This window comes from Phascolarctos cinereus, unplaced genomic scaffold (assembly GCF_003287225.1).
Source record: "Phascolarctos cinereus isolate Bilbo 61053 unplaced genomic scaffold, phaCin_HiC Scaffold_9;HRSCAF=440, whole genome shotgun sequence".
Taxonomy (NCBI): Eukaryota; Metazoa; Chordata; class Mammalia; order Diprotodontia; family Phascolarctidae; genus Phascolarctos; species Phascolarctos cinereus.
The window spans coordinates 27,802,698-27,828,242 of record NW_027556402.1 but is presented as its reverse complement, the minus strand read 5'-3'; the positions used below and the strand labels follow the sequence as shown (position 1 = coordinate 27,828,242).

Below are 25,545 nucleotides of genomic sequence, written 5' to 3'. Positions count from 1 at the left end.
GGGCTTGGACTGGTCCACCACGGCCAAACTTAAGGCCATTCCCTTCAAAGTACCCAAACTCAGAGTTAACTTGAGCAGGCTCCAGGGGAGGTCATCTCAGACTCAACAGCCTGTGCTGGGCTAACTCCCTATTTCACAGTTTGAAATAAAATATTAAAAGTCTCTGCCTAAAGGAATCTCTAGAGATGGCCAAAATCAGGTGATCCGTGAAACAAAGGACAAGAGGGAGCCAAGCTAGAGGGCTCCAAACAACTTTTCTTCTAGACAAGGCACAGAAACCATGCCAGAATATGGAGATGTATATTGGGTTCTCCCTCAGGATTGGGGGTGCCCTAGCCCAGGACATTGCAGGTAAAATAGGACTGTTTTAGAAAGAGAAGGAGGAGAAAGCCTAGGCTAGGCCTTGCCTGGAAAATATCCAAAGTTAGCAGCTTCAAAGTTTGACAAGCTTTTTCTGATTCCACTTCATGTAAGTTCCTTCTCTACTGATTTTTCCAATTTATCTTTTCTATATCTTATCTGTACATAGTTGTTTTCATGTTGTCTCCTCTATTAGACTGTGAGCTTTCTGAGAGCAGAGATTTTTATTTTATCTTTTTTGTAGCCTTAGTACTTAGCACAGCACACACTAGGTGCTTAGTAAATGCTTGTTGATCCACTGAGTAATTAAGATTCTAAATTTTATGTATAATGCTCTCCTCATATTCTACAATATATATGGAAATATTTGTTTTATTTGGTGTTTATCTGATGTTTATTTGGTAAAATTCATAATTTTTTTAAAAGTTAAAAAAAAGAACGATGGAACATGGCAGTCTAGTGCATTGCGGTTCCATTCAAAATCCCTCTAAGTAACACATAAAAAAAATAAAAATCCATCCCATGGCAGGTAGCAAGGTGGTGTAGTAGATAGAGCACCAGCTCTGGAATCAAGAGGACCTGAGTTGACATTTGGCCTCAGACACTTACCAGCTATCTGTGTGACCCTGGGTAAGTTACTTAACCCCACCATTGCGTCAAAAAAACAAAACAAAACAAAACAAAACCACACCTCCTTTTAGCTTTTACAAAAATATTTTGAAATGCTATTTCTCCAATCTAAAACACTTTCTGTACTTCTCCATTTAGGAAAGTGGGAAGAACAAAAGCTAAGGTCTTCCTTTGAAATGAAGGGTGCCAGCCAAACAACTCTTGTCTAGAACTCTAGATAACATCATTGCTTCCCTGTCCACCAGAAGTGGTTGACTCATGGCCCCATCTCAGAAAGTATCCTCTTCTGCATTCAGGTTAAAATATGGATCACAGGATGGTACTTTTCTTCAGTCCTTCAGGAGCGAGCTTCAGAAAGGAACTGAGTAGCTAACAAATATTAACAACAAAATGTACTTTGACAAACGATATTTTCCTTGTCCAAGATTTCTAAAGATGTTACCTAAAATTTTCTAGGAGCACAATGTCATGTTAGAGGGAATGGGGGACATCTGTCTCTCTAAGCTAGAAATGGCTTGGATATATATTCATGTTAAATTTAATATTGTTTCCTGAAGACTTGAACCTAAATCAGAGTCATTATTGATTGATTTTTTTTCCTTTGCTCTTATCTAAACAGAAACTCCTTTTCCTGGTCACTCTTCCCCTTTATCTGTTGTATTCCCTATTAATCTATGAGATCTTTAAGATCAGGGTCAGCTGAAATGCTACATTTAGCATTTGCAGCACCTCATATTGTCCTCTGAAAACAGTAGGTACTTAATAAATGTTGAATGATCAGTTGGTTTATTCTACCCTAATTAGGCCACATCTGGAATACTGTGTTTGGATCATCACATTACAAAAAGAACAAGGATAAGGTAGATCACATTGAGAGGAAGGTAAAGAAGTTGATGGGAAGAATGAAGACCACGCCACATGAGAACCTGTTGAAGAAACTGGGATGTCTAACTTGAATAAGGCTGTGGGATCCAGAATTGTCTAATCTGTAAAAAAAAAACCACTGAGGCATCATAATCTGAGTTGCTTCCTGTCCCCAAGGCCTTTCTTAGGGCTTGATACTCAGACACACAGAAGAGGCAAAGTAAAACACAGAGTCTTATTGGTTTATAGACCTTGCTCATGACCCTCCAGGAGGGCCAGAAATGATGCACCAGCATGGGTGGTCACAGGATGGGTAAGGCAAGGGTCATCCCCACTGACTAAGTGGTCATAAGATGAGCGCCTCATCATGCTGGGCAAGTGGATGGCCCAGAGATACAAAAATAAATTGGGGGACTTTCCATATCATGTCAAGACACTCTATCCACACTGGGTTTTGTCACTCACTCGACACCAAAAAGGGTGAAGATTCTGTAGTCAGCATTCTTGGGGTTAAGCAAGTAAATTTTCTAACAGGTTAGAGAGTAATGAACAGTAAACTTGTTTTTAGCTTGTAGTTTAAAGTTTGAGACCTATTATAAGCAAGAATCTATCTTATTTAATTATCCCTAGATATAATATAGGTAAAATATGTATCAATATATGTAATTCTTATGCTAATATTATTTAACTAGACTGGCTAAATGTATTTTACTAGATGAGGAGATCACTAATAATTGTAACAATCACCACCTCTATGGAATCACATTGAACTGATTAATACTGATTGGAATAAAATTGAGGTCTAATCAATCATTCCTCTGAAGGCCTACCAAGAGGAGTGATGGCTCTCTTCAAGAATTTGAAGGGCAAAATGAGAAGAGGGACCATACTTGTTCTGATTGGCTCCAGAGGGCAGAACTAAAAATAAGGAACAGAAATTAGAGAGATTTAGTATGTGGAAAGATCACAAGATGAGATCATAGTATGAGGGAAAGCTTCCTAATAATTAGAAATATCCAAAATAGAATGGGCTACCTTGGGAGACAGTAATCTATCATCAGTTGAAATCATCAAGAGGAGGCAGGATGACCATGTATTGAGGAAATAGTTCACTGCTGTCTGCCTCAGTTTCCTCATCTGTAAAATGGGGATAACAAGAGAAACTACCACCCTGGAATAGTATAAGCATCAAATGAGATACCTGTAAAGCGCTTTGCAAACCTTAAAGCATTATATAAATGCTAGCTATTATTATTATTCAATTATAAGACATCATCGGATATCCTTTTCAACTATGAGACTGTAGTTTTCTATAAAATATGGCATACCACATTTTTTAACCGCCTAACTCCCAAACAATATTTTTTCCATGCAACAAACCACAGTCAATACGTGGAATAACTTTGGATTCCTTCACAACTGAAAATTATACAGGACAAAACTTATCCAGAATATTGAGAAAATGTTTGTCCAAAGCTGTTTCTTGCTTTAGAAATTGGTGGGCTGTGTCTTCTACTCACCCTCCATAATGGTCCTGGGGTCTTCTATTTTGGGACGTAGGATGCTGGAACCAAAGACTGTGGCCAAGTTCTGAATACTGGTTTTGTTGGCACTTGAGTAGGACTGGACTTCCTTCAAGAAGCTGTTTGATGTCAGAAAAGAAGCAGAATACAGAGGGATTGATGTTGTCAGTGGAAGATCATGGGATCATGAGACACATACCCATTACCTCAGGCTGTTTTCTATTTTCCATGTTATTCATGGACAAAGCACTAGGTGGAGTACGGTACTATGTGATGATGAGTTAACAGACTTATTAGAGAATTTAAATAGATAGTGTCCGACTGTGACTGGACTAGCTTGATGAGGTCATCCCAACCTGCCTAGCCAACTGGCACAGAGTCAGAAAGACCAGGGCTTCATGAAGCCACTCCTGTGACACATATTGACTCTGTGGGAAAGTCACAACTTCTCTGTACCCCAGAAGACTCCTGAAGACTAGAAACTCCAGGGCAATTCCAGTATGCAATGGCAGAACGCCTTTCCTCTCCAAGTGTACCCTATTCTGGAGAAAATAATAGATCCAGTCCAAAACAAAACAACACAGCAAACACAAACAAATCAATGACCCCGCCCCCCTCCAACTTCCCAGATGTGAAGTAGCCAGGGGTAAAAAACCTTTGCCATTTGTCCTTCCGGTTGCAGATGTTTGGGATTTTTTCCCCATTATATCTTTCACCTACTCCCTTCCTCCCTTACTTTCCAAACTGTCTTTAGTTATGCAAAAGCTCTAAGCAATTATTTTGCCCTTGGTGATTTGTGAAGAAGGTGCACTGAGCTGATGTTAGATAAAATAGCCATGACGTATAAAGACATTTTGGTTTTTAGAAAATGTGTCCATTTTCATGTATTTGCTACTGCTTAGGGGAAGCCATTAAAATATATATATATATACACACACACACATATATATGTATGTATGTATGTATATTGTGTGTGTGTGTGTGTGTGTGTGTGTATAGCAAACCTAGTGCCAGACTAAAGTTGAAAGTAATAATTCTTTCTCCAAAAGCAGAGGTTAAAAGTCAGCTTAAATCTACTTATGGACAGCTAGGTGATGCAATGGATAGACCACAGGGCTGGGAATCAGGAAGATTCATCTTTCTGAGTTCAAATCTGGCCTCAGACACTTACTAGCTGTGTGACCTTGGGCAAGTCACTTAACCTCGTTTGCCTCAGTTTTTTTGTCTCTAAAATAGGCTGAAGAAGGAAATGGCAAACCACTCTGGTATGTTTGCCAAGAAAACTCCAAATGAGGTCTCAAAGAGTTGGGTGTGACTGAAAAGACTCAACAAAAACAATTAAATCTATTTAACAACAACAAAAAAGGATAAAACACGATTTTTCTGCTGGAAAGACAAAGAATCTTTGCTTTTACTTATTCATAACAGTCACAGCATTGCTTGCATATTGCACAGATGTTTCCATTAATCTGATATTTTAGTAACAAAAGATATGTAGTTAAGATATACTTATGCAATGAATATAAAGATATTGGGATATTATTATTTATGGAATTTCCTATTCCTAAATTTAAGATACAATCCACCTATTTGCTGCCACCACTGATGAAACATTGTGATTATGGATATCCACGGTAAATCTTACTCTCCTACATCTGATCATCAAGCCATACTCTCAGCCCCTCTTCATTTTAGTTTACCATGCAATTACCTTTCTTTTTTACACAAGTGACATGCTTCTGAAAAATTTAAAAAAATGAGGTTTTTTTAAAAACTAAATTATAGTTTAAAAATATGTGATAGGAAGGTATTATTTAAGAAAATACTCCAGTGAAGTGTTTTTTCACTTCCTTTGAGGTAGGGATTGGACCCCAAGGAGGTCTAACTTCTGACACCAAAAGCATTTGAGAGTAAGTTTGACTGAGGCCAGGAGGCAGGGCTGGAGCGGAGGGATACACCTGTCAAACCAAAAAGCAGGTTTCCTAGGTGAGCTCAGGGAAGACAGAACCCTCCCATGGAGCGGAAGCGTAAAAGTTTGCTGGGTCTTGATTTTTTACTATGAATACAGAGCAGGAAAGTAGGGCTTAATGATCTTTCTGACCTTTGGGCTATTAAGCAGAAGAAATCGGAAAAGTTATCACAAGACTAACTGGTTTATGGTGGCCAATCATTTGCAGCATCAATGCTTTTTTGATTCTTTGATGTCTGTTCTTCCTTTCAGAAACAAAATTCATCAAGATTGTTGACCCACTAATAGAGATGGGAGCTAGGTTTAAATTTAGACCATTATGAGGTTCATTAGTTTTACCTAACAGATAATGAATGGATCCTTCCCATAGTAATTCTGTTCTGTACAAGAGGAAACACAGATGCAGACATCTGGTATATGTACTTGACTAGGGGGCTAATAGGGCAAAGCAACCATCTGTGGGTTAGGAATAGGAACAGGAAGAGCAAATAAAAGAAATATGGAAGCTGGAAGCCGGAAGGGACTTTAGGAACATCTAATCCGATCTCCTTACTTTACAGGTGAGTCAACTGAAAGTTCTCAGAGGCCAAGTGACTTACTCAAGTTCACACAGTATATTAATGACCGGGCTGACAAAGTAAATTAGTGACCAGGCTAATGATTATCACCTTTTTATCAAAAGTTTTACCTGCATATGTACTTGAGGAGATTATAATTAACCACTGGCAAACTTTTCACCTGCTTCGCTAGTTCCTTAACTACCTGTGTAAGAAAGAAAAAGGAGATAAATGATCTATTTTTCCAGAGAAAAATACCTATATCATATATACCTATATTAAAGTACATAGGAAATAAGTGTACTCTCTTTTTATTTCATTTCCAGAAGGATCCATTTTGGGGGAAAAAATGGGTATTACTATAGACGTTATTGTAGATTAAACATTGGCCTCAGATAAGTTCAGAAAGAATAAAGACAGACTAAGATAAACTAACTCATCGTGGAAAGGGAAAGACCCATTGAGGAATGAGTAGATTGCATGCTACCACCTTACAGAAACCAGTGCAGCTGAACTATTTGACTAGCAAGCATGTTCTGTGAGTAATAACTCCAGGAAGGTTGACAGTCAGCCTATCTTCCCCTCGGAGGCCACCTACCTATGATCAGACATAAGCCTATGTTAGGCTGGATCATTCTATTGTTGCTACAGAGCAGGTTTGGGGTTTTTTGGTTTGTTTTGCTTTTGTTTTTGCTTTGAAAAGAGGGAGCTATAAAGAGTCCATGGAGGCATTCCATACCGGTGTGGTTCTGGTGGTGGCTTTTTCTGTGTCATATATATGAAAGTGCCCTTTTCGGCAAGCTTATAGATTGTAAGTGGAAAGAACAGAGGCCATAGAAGGGTCAAGCCATTTTAGGTGTAATTGCATCATTCCATACCGGGTAGGGGATCTGAGGCTTGGAATAGTTCATTTACATATGAAAAGTCCAGCAAAGATGATGAATTTGCCCCCAGGGCAGAGCCTTCCATACTTTTTTTCTAGTTGTCATTGATATAGCCCAACAGAACACTTTAAAAAAATTAAAACAAAAATTAAGGAGCCCTGAACTCCAGAGACGTTTAGCAATTATTGTACAAATGGCTCTTGCTTCTTTATGGCTTAACCTGCAAAGAGGAAGAAAACTCATCTTCTTGGCCTCAGATACTTACTAGTTGTGTGACCCTAGGCAAAGCACTTAACTTTTTTATCTCGGTTTCCTCCACCTGTAAAATGAGCTGGATAAGAAAATGGCAAACCACTCCAATATCTTTGCCAAGAAAACCCCAAATAAGGTCGCCAAGAGTTGGATATGACTAATCAATTAAGCAACATTTCTTTGCAAGGTACCACCCTCTTTCCAGTTACCTAAGTTTTTAATCTTGGTGTTGTCCTCAACTCCTCACTCTCACATATCCTGATGTGGTTTAGGGTTGCTGGGAACCCCGATTATGCAGTTTGGGGTTGCTGGGAACCCCAAAATGCCAAGAGTATAGGACAGCTTCCTCCTAGAAAGAATTCCAGCATTCAAACCATTTTCCAGTCAAAGTGGCAAGGGTTATTGTAATGCCAATAGAAGCAGGCTAGATTCCTAGTGAATCTGCAACTTAATGGGGGTGAAACTGGGTTTCCTTACTACTTGAGAAGGTTTGATAGGGGGATGTGGATTACACTTCTCCCTGCTACTCTACCATCTTGACTCCCTTAAGGGTGAGACTGTAACAAGCCAAAAAGTGATACCAATATTTTGGGCTGGTCCCTGAGATCAGACCCAATCCATAGGAGAACAGAATCTAGGGACCTTGGGTCACAGATTATTATACTAATGCACAGAGATGTATAAGAACAACTTGAGGAGAATCCAAAGGGCAGATTACAAAGTAAAGGTAAAAAACACTGATGTAAAACCCAAGCAAATGGGCTTACTATTAAACTTACCATTTCTTCTTCTTTACTGAGTAAATTGGCACAGGACAGAAAGTCTTCATACTTTGCATAGGGAATGATTGGTTCTGGAAGTTCTTGGAGAAATAATTGAAGAAGTGAAGCCACTGTGTGTACATCTGTGTTACTGGAGGGACAGAACATTAAAGATACTTTTCAGTGAAGTAATGTACTCTTTACTGGGCCCTTTGGCCTAATAAAATTGCCCAGTGTGAAAACATAGATTAATTGAAAAGATCCACAAACAGACCTACAAAGATGAAAATTAAATAAGATGGATTCTTTAGAAAGCCCACCAAAAGGGCTTATGAATACTTATTGATAATGAAAATGTTATTTAACAAAGATGAATTTATTAAGGTCAAAAATTACCATTTCACAGATTCTAAGCATTATCTCACATAGTAGAGCATTGAGCTGAGTTCAGCTAGTCAGTCAATCAGTCAGCTAGTATTTATTAAGTGCCTATTATGTGCCAGGCACTGTGCTCAGTACCGGGAATATAAGAAAAGCAGTCCTTCATCTCATGGAGCTCACAATCTAATGAGTGAGACAATATGCAGACAACTACAAACAAAATACATACAGAATAAAGTGGGGGTGGTCTCAGAGGGAAGATGCTAAGAGTAAAGGGGACTGGAAAGGCTTTTTGCAAAAGATAGGACTTTAGCTAAGACTCAAGGAAGCCAGGGGAGCTAGAAGGTAGAGATGAGGAGGGAGAGAGCTCCAGGCATGGGGGACAACCGGTGAAAATACCCAGAGCCAGGAGATGGAATGTCATGTTCAAGGAAGGGCCAGGAAGCTAGTGCCACTGGATCACAGAACATGTGGAGGGGAGGAAGGTGTAGCAAGAGGCCAGATTAGAAAGGCCTTTAAAGCCAAACAAGATTTGATTCTGGAGGTAATAGGGAGCCAATACTGAACAAGGGAGAGGGTGACATGATCAAACTTGTCCTTTAGGAAAATCAGTTAGATAGATGAATGGAGAATTGATTGGAGTGGGGAGACACTTGAGGCAGAAAAACCAACTAGTGGTCCACTGCAATAGTCCAGGTGGGAGGTAATGATGGCTTGTTCAAAGTGGTGGCATAGTCAGAGGATAGACAGGTGTTGCATAGGAGAGATCTTAGGGAAGTAGAAATGATGGGACTTAGCAACTGACTAGACATGGGGTGTGAGGTGGGGAGACAGTAGGGTTGAGGATGACGCCAAAGTAAGTGGGAAGATGGTAGCATGCTCAACAGTAATAGGGAAGTTGGGAAGAGGGAAGAGCTGGGGCTGTGGGGAGAGAGAGATAATGAGTTCCGTGTGGGACATGGTGAGTTTAAGATGTCTACAGGACACCAAGTTCGAGATGTCTAACAGACAGTTGGAAATGCTAGACTGATGGTCAGGAGAGAGTTTAGGGCTGAGTAGGTAGACCTGAGGGTTGTCTGCATAGGGATAATCACTGAAACCATGGTGGTTGATCAAATCATCATGTGAAACGATATAAAGGGAGAAGAGACAAGGGCCCAGGACAGAACCTTCGGGAACACTTACAGGGAAAGGGAATGATGTGGATGAAGATCCGGCAAAGGAAATATAGAAGGAGTGATCAGATAGGTAGGAGGACAGAGAGAAGAGACACAAAAACTGAGAGGGGATAGTCTATTGGAGTGGAGTTTATGTTCTTGTATGCATGTTTCAGTAAATGTATCGGAGAGGAAGGAAAGATTCGAGAAGATTGAGTCTGTAAAGAAACTTAAAATGTGACTGATACGAATAGAGGAAGGTGGAGGGAAATAAGCATTGATCAAGTGCCTACTATGTGCCAGGCACTGTGCTAAGTACTTTTACAGGTCTTGTCTCATTTGATCTTCACAACAACCATGTAAGGTTTGTGCTATCATAATCCCCATTTTACAGATGAAGAAATTTAGGCAAATAGAGGTTAAGTGACTTCCTCTCAGTCCTACAGTTTAGTATGTTGAGGCCCATTATTTATCTATTTCAGTGCTTTTCTGGGCTGAAGTTGTAGCTGGATGATAAAGCTATCTTCAGTGTCTTTCTCAGCTGAAAAATGTATCGGCTGTGGGTGTTTGTTTGCTGGGCTCTTACCTGGACATCAGCAAACAGAGTGTAAAGCCAGTGGCATAAATGCTGGTAGAAATGTATGCATGGATGAGGAAAGCCACATGTTGACTAGTAAGAATTTTCAGTATGTGGCTAAAAAATTCAGGCTCTATGTCTCCTTGGTGGGAAAAGAAGGGAGGTGTTGTTCTAGATTTCTTAATGCCTAAGACTAATATTTATAAATTCTCTCAAGGTAACTGTCTTGATCTAAATGGATCCTGGCAGGAAGTCCATGTACCTAGAAATGCCTCTCCCATGACATTTCAGCAATGATGGAAGATTTCTGCTTCCTGGTAGGATATGCCTGTATAGTGCTTATGAAATTATCACCAATATATGACACACTCATGTGATCTCTTCCAAGAGATAAAAAGTCAAGGCAGACAAAGTGTAACATGTTTGCCAATGCTATTATTCTTCAAATATACAGTACAAGTTGGCACTACTTTTCTTTGTACACAGTGGGCACAAATCTCATTTTTCTTCGTGATATCTGTAGCCACCTAGGGCCAGTAACAGTGAAATCTTCTTGGCTCTAGGGTCTCGTCTTGACTAACACATCCAAAGTCATATAAAGCTTTCATGACCATAGAGCTATATGCCCCAGGTAATACCAGATGCTTCTTGGAACCATTGGTGGGATCAGGGACAGTATAGCATAGCACTTCATTGCACAGTTTTAATTTTGACAACTTTCTCTATAATAAAGTGACTTCAAGGGACTCAAACTTGAGTCCCTTAAAATTTGCTGCTTCACTTCTTATCTTGCAGTACTCACAGTTGTTTGTTGGCTATCTTTTCTCTTCATCCACAGGCAACTGAGGTAAAGAGGGTTGGCTCAATGATACAAGGCTCACAAATTCTGTTGGCTTGCTCTGTGGTGGAAATCCCAAACTTTCAGCCATCTATATTCCACTTTTTTGATTGTTACATACAGCTTTCATTTCTTCTTTGGGTATTTCTGTGCTAAGTACCTTCTTGACAAGGTGTCTGAATCACCAATGCTCTTCCCTACCTGATAATGTAGCTGAACGTGAAGTTGGCTAGTTCTACACCCATCTCTGGCAAATAGTGTCATAACGTGGACCTGGTCAGAATACATCGGTGGAGTATTGTCAGTCCAAACTTAGAACTTTTCTCCATGAAGCCTTTGGATTTCTCAGTGATCAAACATTTTGTGAGGAACTCCAGCTTTTGTGAAGGAGATAACAGATGTTGTTGGTCAGGTCTCTGTCAGCAAACGCAGCTAGGACCATCGTCCTCTTGGTACAGAGCTTCTCTTGATCTTTCCCAACTAGCCACTGGTAGCTGGTGATAGCCACTGCACAGGTCCGGCCAGAAAACCAGTAACAATACAAGGCACTTGGTGCCTTAATTCTTTTGTTTAAGGCAGAGGAGTCAAACACATCACTCACAGGCCACATGTGGCCTAAAATGCTCCTGATCGCAGCTAAAACCAGATTAAAATGTAATTGAGAAATATTTAACAAAACAAATAAAATACAAGAAAACATAGATAATATTATATTTTAAAACTAAGTCAATATGCACTCCACAGGGATCCTTATATATGGATTACTGGCTCCCATTTCTGAGTATGACATCACCGGTTTAAGGTGTGGTATTCAATACACATACATATCGTTCTCTTCTTCTTTGGTACCATCACTATGGGTGACACATATGGGCTGTTTGGCTCAGTGATGACTTGATATGTTCTCTGAGATCATTCATCACAGATACAGACATTTTTCTAGATCTTTCATGGAACAGCCAGGAGTAGGTGAGCTTGGGTACAATCTCACATCCCACTTATGTAGTCAGATCACATTTGTCCTCTAGCTAAGCTTCTGTCTCAGCCACTCCTTCCTCTCTTCTAGTATAGCTGAATCCCTAATATCAAATTTCTCTGGATTAACTTCAGAGGTGGAAAGGCTGGGGCTCTTCGGCTGTTCCTGTGATAACTTGACTCTATTTTTCTGTACGCTTCTGTACCAGCTGAAGGGATGATCAAAATATAAGGTATAAAGCTCCAGCATCTTGTTTGTAATGCTCTGCTACTATCCTAAATAGATGGAAATTGGTTCCAATAAAAATATTTATGCAAGTCGGGTCTGAGCATGTCAGGCCACCACATGCATTGCTTTGTGGACACCAGCAATAACTTCAGGGAATTCTGAAGATAAGCCAATGTATTCCAGGTATGGAGAGTTTTTGTAACTCAGTCCTCCAAGGCCAGAGTCGTCAAAAGGTTGTATGCATTAGGTACTTTAAGTATTTCTTGTAGAATGAGTAGAACACAATGTTCACTTGTACTCTGCTGTTTAGGAGAGAGTTTGGTATATATTCTCAATCCTCTGTAGGAAGTATTATGAGTCCTACTAAGAAAAACCCATTAAGAAAGACAAAGTCATGGCTATCGTTTGCAGAGACTGGAATGTCCTCCTTCCCTCATCTCTGTCTTACTTTTCCAAAGGTGGTCCTGTCGCCCTCAACTTCTATCCTACCAAAGTTACACTCTCTTCTCAAATGCATGTGGCCTGTATATAGCTATCTCTTACACAACCGTAACAGGAGGAATATATATCTTTCTGGCTTCCTTATGATGGTGGTGTTTGTGTATCATGCTAGTTTACCTTCCAGTCCCTTGTCTCATTACTTTTCCATATGGGACGGATTTGTCCTTGAATCCTTCTTTCCTTCTAATTACTGTGAGTTCTTCTGTTGACTCACCACCTACAGGGTTGTCTGCTGGTTTAGTTTTCCCGTACTATGAATGGGAAAATGTTCTCATAGTACTTGGAATATTTGTCACATGAGACATTTCTTGACTTATCTTCTATATACTTAAATGATTTCAAGTAATTATGGATCAGAACGTGTTTCAGCACTATAGCATCTTTAGAAATGCTTTTAGGTATGGCTATTTGAGTCACTCTGGTCAAGTCTCAATACTCAGCCTCAATACCCCTCTTGCTACTCTAGTCAGGAAAAGGTCCGTCCACTTATGGCAGAAATTGGGATGGCTATTACTCTCTTCATTGACTATTTTTTTCTAAGATCATTGATATTCTCCCTGTTTGGCTATAGCCATAGGCTATTTTGAGTTTATTTATATGTAAACATGAGGTTGATTAATTTATTCAATCAAGTTATCTCAACCCACACAAAGTAAATGATAAAATGTCCAATCAATCAAAGTGAAAGAAGTTTCTGGAGCTAATGTGCTATTGCACAGAAATTGTGTTCAGATGTGACTAGGAAACTTGGCCATGCTCCAGGGGTTGTTTATAAATTATTAAATAAGTTTAGAACGAAAGTCATTTGAGAGGTTGAAGCAATTTCTAATAAAATCATTGAGAAGGAACCACTTAAGGGGCAAGGAGAGGCTTCAACTTGAGCCTTGGCCTAGGTATCCTCCTCCTGCCCCTGCCTCCTTGTGAGCTTCTAAGGTCCTGAAGGATGTGGGATTTCCCAATTCCCATCAGCGTCCTAACAGCATCTCCCACATCAGCTAATAGCAGTGTCTTCCTTGAGAGCCAGGGAAAGAATGACAGAGATGTATGGCTTCACAAGGAGCTCCTGAACAACCAAGGAATTAGAGAAAACGATTTCCAGTAATCAAAAACTGAGTTATCCCACCATTACAGTAATTTCTAAGTTTGAGTCCCTTTTCCCTTGGATTCTGTAAGTGCTTATGGGTGAGTGTGTCACTGACACGGGGTATTTTTGTACCCATCTATACCATCTCAGTAAAAACTCATTTCTAAAAGATGCTTAAAGCTGGCTGACAGAAATGATTCTCAACTGGTAATTTTTGAGTGGGGAAAAGTTGAAGGCTTGAACCTATAGCATTAGATAATAACTCCCTGGATCCTCTGGGGTACCATTATAACACTGAGGAGGAAATGTAGCTCTGCTCTGAAACCTGAGATTCTTTTTTGAGAGTGTGAGTTGGGGTAGGGCCCCGAAGCCTCGAGGGTCCATGACAGGACCATGATTCTATGTGCTTATGCCACATGCGAGCTCAAAGGCAGGCCCTTTAAGACTTTCTAGAAAGCAGCACCTCTTGTCACTGTTAGAGATCCATCAGTCTTGTAACTATTCTGTTCTTTTCCTATTTACCATACAGTCTTCCTCAGGAGAGCTAGGGATATTCCTTAAAAATGTTCCTAATTTGGGATGATTGTTGCTGGCCTGTTTTCAAAGGTAGCCTCTCTATGCCATTCAGGGGACCCACCATCTGACATACTGGTGATATGTGTCTTTCCACTACACTAGTCAGCTGGGAGGCATGGTGGATTGAGGTTGGGCCTGGAGTCAGAAGACCTGAATTCAAATCCAGCCTAGGACATTTACCAGCTGTATGACTCTGGGCAAGTTACTGAACCACTATTTGCCTCAGTTTCTCCAACTGTAAAATGAGGATAATAATAACACCCACTTCACAGAGTTGTTATGAGAATCAAATGAGATGATATTTGTAAAGTGCTTAGCATGGTGCCCAGCACTATAGGTGTTCTATAAGTACTAGCATAGTGATTATGATTATGATTATGATTACCTAGCCACCATTTAACATACTGGTGGTCTGTCTCTGTCCACTGTGATAGAACTATCTCTGAGTCTTCTCCTTAAAGCCACACTGCTATTTGAGTTGGGAAAGCTTGCCTTTCACGAACATACAGGCTGAAGGAAGGGGAAATATCCTTGTTCTATACAGTTTAGATTCAATACCACTTAACTTTGCTTCTTTCAGAAAAGTTTTTTCTGAAACTTTATATATAAGTAAAACCCAAAACTGATTTCCAAACCCTGTCCACTATAATAAACTCAATTGCTGTGCTAAGTCATCATTTCCAATCATTAATTCTAAAGATTATTACATAACTCCTCCCTCTCCAATTTCCAAATACCATACCTGGACCTTCTCAGCTACTCTAGAATGTCCAATTGACTCTGGTAAACCAAGTTTCAAGTATTGTGCCTTACCTGTATTTTTTCAGTTATTTTTGAATGGTAGACTAACTCTGGTAATTCACAGACAACATCCACAGGGTATCTCTAGCCCTCACTCCTTTGAATAATACATACTTTAAAAGAAAACCCACTTTCCTAATTCTCTTACTCTGCTCTTCATGAAGTTTATAAGATCCTTCTTATTAAAAATAGGCTTTTCTCCCATAAAGCAGTAGTTCCTTGTGAATACTGATTTCCATAAATTAGCAGTATTTTAAAAATATTATATTTTTATCCTCATAATATTGCTCGATAGTGCCAACATATACCCAACTACCAATACCACAATTGAACAAACAATTTTATAAATTCCAGAAATTCACATTAGAAGCAGTGATAACAATATAACCACAAGTGGTTACAGCAATCATAAAATGGTGTTCTCTTAGGCATGGATCAGAACTAAGATTTTTATAATGAAAATGCTTAAAATACAAGACTTAAACAATAATGCTGGAAATCCTGCTTTTTAAAGAAGCTAAACAAAACAAACAAAATAACAATAAAATAATATTTAAAATTAACCCAACATTTAAACTCCCAAACAGAAAGAAAGAAAAAAAACCCTAGATGAGCCTATACTTGTAACTCTATAAAATAATTTGCTTGTTTTAAGCCTAGGGACAATATAATGACCCCTAAGGTCTATAAGGTCTTCTGTGTAACTTTAGGTAGTTTATTTTAGAAAAAAAAAAGGTATAGGTAAAATCAAAATTACTTCAAAGGTCTAGAGAGGAAAATTCCCAACACTTAGGCAGAGGTTTGATTTCTGTCTGATTTACATTTATATCTGTCTCTGATTATATCTATCAGTGTCTTAGACACTCTATGGCAGGGATTGCCAAAAATGTGTGGGTAATGAAGCAGTAGATTATATTATTGTGTCTATGGCCAGATAGGAGGAGAAGCTGGGGAAAGAACAGACTTTTCTTGGAACTTCTCTCAGTCCTTGAATAGGTGGGTGCAACTGGTGGTATCCACCCTGGTCTTCTGATCTGAGATGCCTTAACAGCTGATAAATCTCCCCTGCCTCAGCCTGGTCCTACATTCTCTTTCTCCTTCCACTGTTTGCCTCTGAGCTACTGGTTCTTTCTCAGCTCAGTAAGGCCTCTATTCTTCCCTTTCTTCTTCTAGACCCTTAGAATCTCTATGTGATTCTCAAGTCTCCCACATAATGGTTTTCATTGTTTCAGAGAGGCTCTGTTCACATTCAGTTCTGATTAAGTGCTTCAAAAAGGAAGTATTCTTACCTAACAAAAGTTACCTTTTTTTTTTTGAGGCAATCTTAAGTAACTTGCCCAGAGTCACACAGCTGATAAGTACCTGAGGCTGGATTTGAACTCAGGTCCTCCTGACTCCAGGGCCAGTGCTCTATCCACAGTACTACCTAGCTGCCCCATAAAAGTTACCTTTATGTGGGACGGGGTAATCAAATACACCAACCTTGTACCTACACTTTGGTCAATTTTTGCCTCTTTACCAATCTTGTGAATTTTGGGGTAGAACAATGAAGTAGAATCTAGATCATCATCTAGGCCTAGCTTGTTCTCTTTTAAACTTTCTTCAGTTTCCAAATTCTGCCCCTCCCCTCCATTCAACCTACAATTTACTTTACTAGGGCAAGCCCCTCCAAGTTTTCTACCCAGCTTCTGTCTCAGTTTTCAACTTAAGTTCTTTGCTTCTGCTCCTTTTCTCACTGGAAGAAGTCACCTCTCCCTTTAGATTTGACTGAATGGCTAAGCAGCCAATTCTCCCACCACCACTGCTGTCATAGGGATCAAGGAACCAATAAGTGATGGCCTCATCATCTCAAATGAGAAGTCTTTCAATGCTGAGGCAGAACACAGAAGTGTCCCAAATTCTACCAGATCAAGGGATAATAGAATGAGCTCATCCATCATTACACATACCATATACATACACACACAGAAAAATAAATATATGTGTGCGCCTATACACATATATGTGTGAGTATATATATATACAGATATATATGTGTGTGTGTGTGTGTGTGTGTGTGTGTGTGTGTATACACATACACATAGATAGATAGGTAGATAGACAGATAGATATACAGATACTAAAGTAGCCTAGAAGAAGAAGTAAGAAAGAGAATGCATGGAATTATTATAAAGGAGTATTACAGAAAAAAGTCACTCAAATGAAGAGATAGTGTGGGAAGGAAGATTGTAGAGTGTGTGTGTGTGTGTGTGTGTGTGTGTGTGTGTGTGTGTGTGTGACTGCTACTGCATATGCATGTACAATTGATGGGGATGGTATCTGAGCTCCTAAAAGGAAAAGACGATGTCTCTGGAATCTGGACCTCAAAAAGTAAAAACCTTGGACCTTTCCACATGGCCAAATCTCTGGCATTTGCCTGAGGCTATAATCCTATCAACTGGCCTTTCATTAATACCAACTACCAATTCTCTGTTTCCCTTAATCTGGCCTAGCCCTCCATTGTCTATTATGCCAGATGGCCGGGCTGCTTCCCATCCTTGATCCTATGTAGACCCCATTCTCAACCTCCCAGTCATTCCCATCAAGATCCTTCCTAGACCCCTCCTCCAGTCACCTTAGCCTACTGGCCACTCCCATCAAGATACCCCTTCTCCTAAACCCCTCCTCCAGTCACCTCAAACTACTCGGCCACTCCTGGATCCCTCCCACAGTCTTTCTATATATAAGGTCCATCTTGCCTCCATTAAGATGCCCAAATTCTTATAATCCAACCAAGGCACAGATTCTTTAAGAGTCTAGCCAAGGGCTTAGATTCTTAAAATCTGGAGGCTTGCATTAGTGATACAAATGCTTGGATTCCTTAAGAGTCTGGCCAGTAGGGCTAATCTTTAATCAACTTTGTCTTTGGCTGAAAGCAGTCTTGGGTTGAATTCATTTGGGCAGGGCTGGCATATCTTGCTCTCGATATTTTGGGGTCCCAGCACCCCCAAACCTCTAAATCTCAACACAATGAGTTGGACTCAAAATTGGAAGTTGCATTTTATGATCCCAAGCTTTTTCCTGAAACAAAGACCCATCTTTTCCTATCAAGTTGATGACATTAGAGAATCTCCCCTCAATTCCTCAAGCAAGGGTATCCCTAGGATTCTAAAGGGATAACAGGATGAGATTTTTTTTAAATTTTTTTTCCCATATGCTTTTGAGTTGAAAATTTTTTTCTCCCTTTTTCTCCCCCCCCACCCTCCCCAAGACGGTGCACAATCTGACATAGGCTTTACATTTACATACCCATTAAACATATTTTCATGTTAGTGAAGTTGTAAGTAAAAATTAAAACCAATAGGAGGAACCATCAGAAAGATGAAACAAAATTCAACTTAAGGTAAAATTAAGTGAGAGTGATTCGACTTCCATAGTTCTTTCTTTGGATGTGGACAGCATTTTCCATCCCGAGGCCTCTGGATATGTCTTAGATCCTTGTAATGCTGAGAAGGGTTCAGTTTAACATTCTTAGTCATTGCATAATGTGGCTGTTATTGTGTACAAAGTCCTCTGGGTTCTGCTCACTTCACTCAGCATCGGACCATATAGGTCTTTCCAGGTTTTTCTGAAGTCAGCCTGTTCATCATTTCTTATAGCACAATAGTATTCCATTACATTCATATACCACAACTTGCTCAGCCATTCCCCAATGGATGGGCATCCCCTCAATTTCCAATTCTTTGCCACCACAAAAAGAGCTGCTATGAATATTTTTGTACATGTGGGTCCTTTTCCCATTTGTACGATCTCTTTCGGATATAGCCCTAGAAGTGCTATTGCTGGATCAAAGGGTATGCACATATTTGTAGCCCTTTGGGCATAGTTCCAAATTGTTCTCCAAAATGGTTGGATCATTTCACAACTCCACCAACAATGTATTAGCGTTCCAATTTTCCCACACAGGATGAGATTTTTTAAAGATACAATAAGCCTTTTCTTACTCTTCAAGCAAATTAAATACTGACTCATCGGCTACACGGACTCAGTAGCATTTATTAAGTTTCTTTTGCTTGGTGAGTGTGCACATCAAAAGTCCCCTTTAGTTCTGATCTTACTTGCCTTCGTAAGGTGTTGCATCCCTCCCTTGTCTTTATAAGTTGTTCGTAGTTAATTGTTATCATGGTGTTTCCCATATTAGACTGTAAGCTACTTGAGAACAGGGACTGTTGTTTGCTTTTCTTTGTACCCCAACACTTAGCACAGTGCCTGGCATATAGTAAGTGCTTAATAAACGTTGGTGACTCTTTTTGTACTTACCTGTCAAAAGATGGTTTCTCTCCATAGTCAAAGGCATCCCGCAGCTCTTTCACAAGGTTAGCCTGGCCTGAAAGTTGAAATAGACCTTCTTCCTTCAGCCCCCACTGTCGGATAAAATCGACACATTGTTCCACCAACATGGGGGCCAGGAAGTTCCCATATCTCTTCTCAAAGCAGACTGTTTCTTCCAGTTTCTGTCCAAAAATACCTAGAAAGGAACAAAAACAAATATCTCTGGCTTTAGGGAAAATAGCTCTGTTTATCTGTGTGAATGTTAACACATGAGAAGGAAATTAATATAAGCAGCGCTTCATTTGTCTACATCATCCCAAAGGACTGTTTATAAGCATTTTCAAAGAGATCATCATCATTCATCATTTTCCTCTATTTTTCTCAAGTGGGTCCTCAACAATTGGGGAATCTCTGAATAAGCTGCAGTATATGAATACAATGGAGTAGTGATGCACTGTAAGAAATTACAAATATAAAGAATTTAGGTAACTTGGAAAGACTTAGGTGACCTGATACAGAATCAGGGCAATTTACACAATGACCACAATAAAGTACAGGAAAATAATGACGTGGCACCAGAAATCAGATCGGTCACCGACATGAATACTTAGATAAGAGGGAAGGGTGCCATCATCCAACGAGCCTACAGACGGTAAACCATAGGTACGGAACGAGGCATCTAATGTCAGAAATGTCCAGTACATTGATCTGATTTCTGATGTCATGTTGCTATTTTCCTGCACTTTACTGCGGTCATTGCATAAATTATGTAAACCTCAAAGACAACAAGCAATCAATTTAACAATCATTTCTTTCAGAAGAAATTGAGGTTGGGAGATATTGTGATGTGTTCAGGATTGATGAGGAAGAAGACTTCATTAGAATAAATATGGGTGCTAGTCTTTAGCTTTCCTGTCTTTCTAAAACACTGAGGACTACCAAAGATAATGCTTTCCCTGCCCCCATTTTATTTTGCATCTATTTTATGCATATGTGTGCACACAACCTCTTTACCTTTTGTCACTGGTAAGTTATTTGACATAGACCCTTCTCTTCTATTTTCTAGAGATGAGCATTAATTTGATATAGGAAATAATGAGCATTGTCAAAGTAAATTGAAGTCCTTGATACAAGGAGTCTAATAGAAAGGACAAACTCTCAGGAAAAAGAGTGAGAATTCTAGCAAATGAGATAGGCAGATTCTCAGTCTCCTTTTACCTATTAGTTCTAATCTTCTCGGCCAAACTTTAATGAGTAGCAACACTTAACTGATATGGGTCTCAGCACTCCCACCTGCCCTTATCAATTACTGATAGGTGGGTCAATGGGCAGTGGGCAGGTAGGCAGAGGTAAGGAGGACCCTAAATGACATATAAAGTTGCTGCTGGGGTTTCTTTTATATCGCCTCTTAACCTTTGACGCTCTCCATGAGCTCCTTCTCGTCTCCCTCCCTTGGAAGTCATGTCATCACAGAACCACCCTATACTCTCCAGAGGAAGGACCTTGGCATGTGTTGAGGAAGACTGACGTCATTTTGTGTCCATCTCTCTCCTCCCTTTTTCTCAATGCAAGTACCAGGAGCAGGGCAGCTATAGTAGGGGCTCTCCCAGCGGCTGCACCCTGAGTTTCCACCTCTGACTCTAGCCAGTCACTGACACAGGCAACAGGTGCAGTCAGAGGCACAATGTGAAGGAGGCAGGAGAGAAAAATGCTCTCCTGCTAAGTACTGCTAAATAAATCTTCTTTAAGAAATCCTCCTTACAGCTGAATGACCTTTTTGTTCTAATATTGAATGTAAACTAACAGGAATCTGGTCTGAGTCTGGCACTGAACAGAAAAACCTCATTTGCATCATCAAACTGGCAAAAACTAAGTGATGCTTGGTAGAGAGGCTGCAAGAAAACACCCATAGTGGTGCGCCATCGATGGATCTGTGAACCGACAAAACCACTGGGGAAAGCAATTTGGGACTGTGGCAAGAAGTCCATAACCTACACATCTTCAGCAGCACTCCTAGGAATATCCCCCAGTGAGATAAAAGAAAGAGGGAAAGGCACACATGGACATTCTATTAGAGAATGCCTGAAGAAATTATGGTATATAAATATAGTGAAACATTGCTCCACAAGAAACGATGAGACGAAAGGCAAGACCTGTATGAAGTGATGCAAAGTAAAGTGAGCAGAACCAGGAGAGCGACTTATACAATAACAATATTATAAAGAAAAATAACTTTGACAGACCAAAAAAGTTTGGAGACAATGACAATATTCTGTCAACTAGAACCACAATACACACACACACACACACACACACACACATAAAAAATACGTGTACATATATGTATATACGTATGTATTATATATGTATATACAAACACACACACACACACACATACACATATATATATATATATATGTATATATATATATTACACATACAACAGAATAATATAAATCACCTTAACTGGGTCCTCACTATGGCAATGATTGCTCTTACCACATAGACCCGTGTTCTTCCTATAGGAATTACCTCGTGGGAAATTGTTTCTTTTCTCCTTGTGGGGGGGGGATTTACATCGCTTTATTAGGCATGCTTCTTTCTGTTTTGAGATGGTGAGGGTGAGACTTCTACAATCTTACTGAAGTCCAGCACTTCTATACATGAGAGTCATTCCTCCCCAAACTCTGCATAGTTCAAAGATGTCATGACACAATTCTCTTTATTCATTTATTTGAAGATGGATGCTGATATCAAAACAATAGCCTCCTATCTGACAGGGGGGAAAAAGCCACAACAAAGAACTGTGACATAGAATTTTTTTCATCATGTCTGCTTTTTCACCACATTTAAGTAGACTCACCTCCACCAAAAGGTGCCCATATGACTCTGCGAATGGACTTCAACCATTCTTCCATGTCCTTCTGTGTATTAGCCATGAGGAGGTAGGTCTCATGGTTGGCCGTCATCTGATTCTTTTCTCTTCCTATAAAAACAATGACATATAAGCAAGCTCCCAGACAAAATCTTGCCACCAAGAGCTTCCCCAATAATTGCTGTCACACCCTACACACATGATGCAAGCACAGGGTCTGTATTATGTCAGGGTCTGATTCTGTCAAGCAATATATTATTTATCCCTCTCTGCTTTGGGTTTAAGTAGTCCATAAGTGTTTTTATCTAAGTCACTGACAAAAATTATTAGAGAGAGCTAAGGATAGAAACCTGACTTAGAAAGCAACTATCTAAAACAGTAGATCTCTGAAAAAGAGAATAATAGAATTAGAATGCAAAAAAAAGTCATGGTAGAAGGAAAATTAACTAGTCAAAAATCAAAATGCAAAACAGGAAGAGCACAAGAGAGCTCTAACAAAACAAGAATGCTGAAATTGAAGACAGAGTGTAAAGACATAATCTAAAAACAACAAATCTTCTAGAAACACATTTAAAAAAAAAACCACGCGAATACCATGCTTTGGAAAGTTATAGGAAAGTTGCCCAGAAATGCTGCATATATAATACAAAGTACATGAAAGAATCTACAGAATAACAGCAGAAAGAAACCCAAATTTAACTAAAAAAGTACATTGTAGTCAGACTTCCAAAGTATTCATTAAAAAAAAAAAAAGCAGGAAGCCAGGAAAAAAAAACTCTTCTATTCCAATAAATGAGAATATCATAGCATTACGCTTTGCTTACAATAAATAAGCACAAGACAAGTAATCCTTTCAGAAGTTCTCAGAAGTGGGAAAACGTTCAACATGCAAATTCATCAAAGAGAAGCATAAATAGTTCAAATAGCAACGCAAGACTAAGAAACTGAATGCACACTTTTATACAACCAGAGATAAATATGGCTGGGGGCGGGTAGGAAAGGCTGTTTGTTGGTTTTCAAATTTTTCTTTTAAAAAAAATCATCTGAAAATCATTGATAAAGAAAAGAGGGCTTCAGTGAACTAAAGAATTCAAGGGACAAATGACATGAGGGGGAAAATCAAGAGGAAAACAGGAGAAAGAATTAATATTTCATAAATATTTCATTACTCTTGATGGAAGTGGGGGGGGGAAGTCTAGGAAAAAACTGGTCAAGGACTTCTAGTTAAGATAGAAAAGTTTAAAAAGTCCTAGGAATCCAGATCTCCTGACAATGATTTTTCTCAGTTGTGTCCAACTCTTTGTGACCCCATTTAGGGTTTCCTTGTCAAAGGTAATGGAGTGGCTTGCCATTTCCTTCTCCAGATCATTTTACAGATGAGGAAACTGAGGCAAATGGGGTTAAGTGAGTTGTCCAGAGTCACATAGCTAGTAAGCCTCTGAAGCCAGATTTGAACTCAGAGGTAGTTTTCCTGACTGCAGGCCCAGCACTCTATCCATTACACCACCCTAGCTGTTCCTGACAAAGACCCCAGCAAACACCTCAAGGGACACCAGATGAAACAATGATCGAGAATATCAGAGAGAAATAGCAGTAAACTCATTCATTCCATTGTTACATAAACAAATTACCAGAAAACTGAACACTAAGAAGAGGGAATAGTGGGTGGGAGTAAAGGGAGAAATAAATTCAATGTGAGCTCTGGTAAACGTGGCCCAAGACCAGTAGTCTCTTGGTCCTGGCCAGGCAGAACCCCAGAAGGCAGTAGGCTGGGGGAACCCTCTAGGAAGCCCCAAACCAACACAACCTTTGAATCCTGTTAACCAGGTCAAGGCAGCACTAGCAAAGGCAGTCAACTCGCAGTCGGTGAGTTTTTAACAAGAAGAAGCCAGAGATGGTTCCATAGGCCAGCATCTGCTTTGTGATACCAGAAAGTACAGGCATAAACCAGGGATGGTAGCAGGGCAGAGAGGGGTTCCATTCACCCCTCACAGAACTCTAGTGGTAGGACCCATAGTACAGAAAGGAAAAAGAACCAAACCGAGGTTCCAAGAATGTAGAAGGATGTAGACTTTGGCCATAGTGTAAAGCCTCAATTCAAGAAGAGAGGCTATGAGTAAAAAAAGAAAACTCCAAACTCAATGAAGAAATACTGGGGGTTAGGAGAAGCCCTAGCAGTAAACTCAGAAAAGGATAATTACACAGTAAGTACAATAGAACCTCAGAAGAAAAAAAATGACTTGGTCACAATGACTGTAAGAGTGGCTGGAAGAAATGAAGCATAAGTGAAAAAATACAAAAAATTTTGCACTGATCTTTTCTCATCTCAAAAGCTAAGCAAGCAGAGCTAGTTTTAGTTAGTATTTAGATGGGAGATGACACAAGAATACTGTGTACTATAGGCTTTCAGGCTTTTTGGTACAGGTCAAGAGTAACCTCTAGAGTCAGGTTCAAACCCTTCCTCTCTGGCTAGTACCTGTGTGACTTTGGGCAAATCGTTTAATCCCCCTGAGCTTCAATTTCCTCATCAGCAATGAAGTATCATCCAGCTTAAGACCTATGATCCTTTTAAGGGAAAAAAAAAACTGGAAGGAAAATAAATACCTTATAACAGAAGAAGGAAAACTCGAAGTGGCGAGCTCCTTGGAAAAAAGAATGAAGCAAACGGAAGTAAATGACTCCATGAGACAACAAGCAATGTTGGCATAAAATAAGAAGACTGAAAGATTGGAAAACCATGGAAGGTATCCTATCAAAAGCAAATGACCTGGAAAAAAGATGTGAGGACACATAATTTAAGAATCACTGGTCTCCCAGAAGACTGCAAATAAAAAAATTTGTATATTATATTACAATGAATTATAAAAGAAAATCGCTCAGATCACTTAGAACCAGATGACAAAGTGAAAAGAAAACGCAAAAACAAACAAAAAACAGTTTAGCTCCTGAAAGAATTCCCAAGTTGAAAACACCTAGGAAGGTCATAGCATAAACAAGATTTTTCTGGTCAAAAAAAAAAATGCCACAAATGTCCAGAAGAAAGCATATGGATACTAAGGAACCACAGTCAGGATCATACCAGACTATATTGAATGTAGCGCGAAGGAGCAAGGATTGTCTTTTGCCTGTCTTTGTATCCCTAGCATTTAGAACAGTGCCTGGCCCACAGGAGGGACAAAATAAATGTTTGTTGACTTGAGATGAAATTTTGACAACAATATTTTAAAAGATGAAAGAAAAATGTGTATAAGAAAAAAACAGACCTTTAACAAAGGACTTCTAAGCAGTCTTGATAAGAAGACTTCAGGAAGAATGCTGGAGTGTGAACACAGGAGACAAGAGAAACCTAGAACAGTGAATACATTTAAGCAACTACAAGGAACTAAATGATGATGAAGGCTTATATTCTAATAAAAAAGGAAGAAACAGAAAAAAAAGAA

The 25,545-nt window shown here is 39.5% G+C and overlaps 1 protein-coding gene across 3 annotated transcripts in view; it reads right to left on the bottom strand.

Moving 5' to 3' along the window:
* The window catches only part of ARHGAP24 (Rho GTPase activating protein 24), a 98,285-nt gene that overhangs the window by 6,084 nt on the left and 66,656 nt on the right, over positions 1-25,545 (bottom strand). For 2 of the 3 annotated variants that reach the window (XM_020988340.2, XM_020988341.2), the window contains exons 4-8: positions 22,094-22,216; positions 19,219-19,426; positions 7,819-7,951; positions 6,035-6,108; positions 3,375-3,496 (exon numbers count right to left, since the gene is read on the bottom strand). In XM_020988340.2, the coding sequence (XP_020843999.1) occupies positions 3,375-3,496; positions 6,035-6,108; positions 7,819-7,951; positions 19,219-19,426; positions 22,094-22,216 (660 nt within the window). Of the gene's footprint in view, positions 1-3,374; positions 3,497-6,034; positions 6,109-7,818; positions 7,952-19,218; positions 19,427-22,093; positions 22,217-23,912; positions 24,080-25,545 lie in introns of those variants that run through there. The other variant, XM_020988342.1, reaches the window with a different exon arrangement.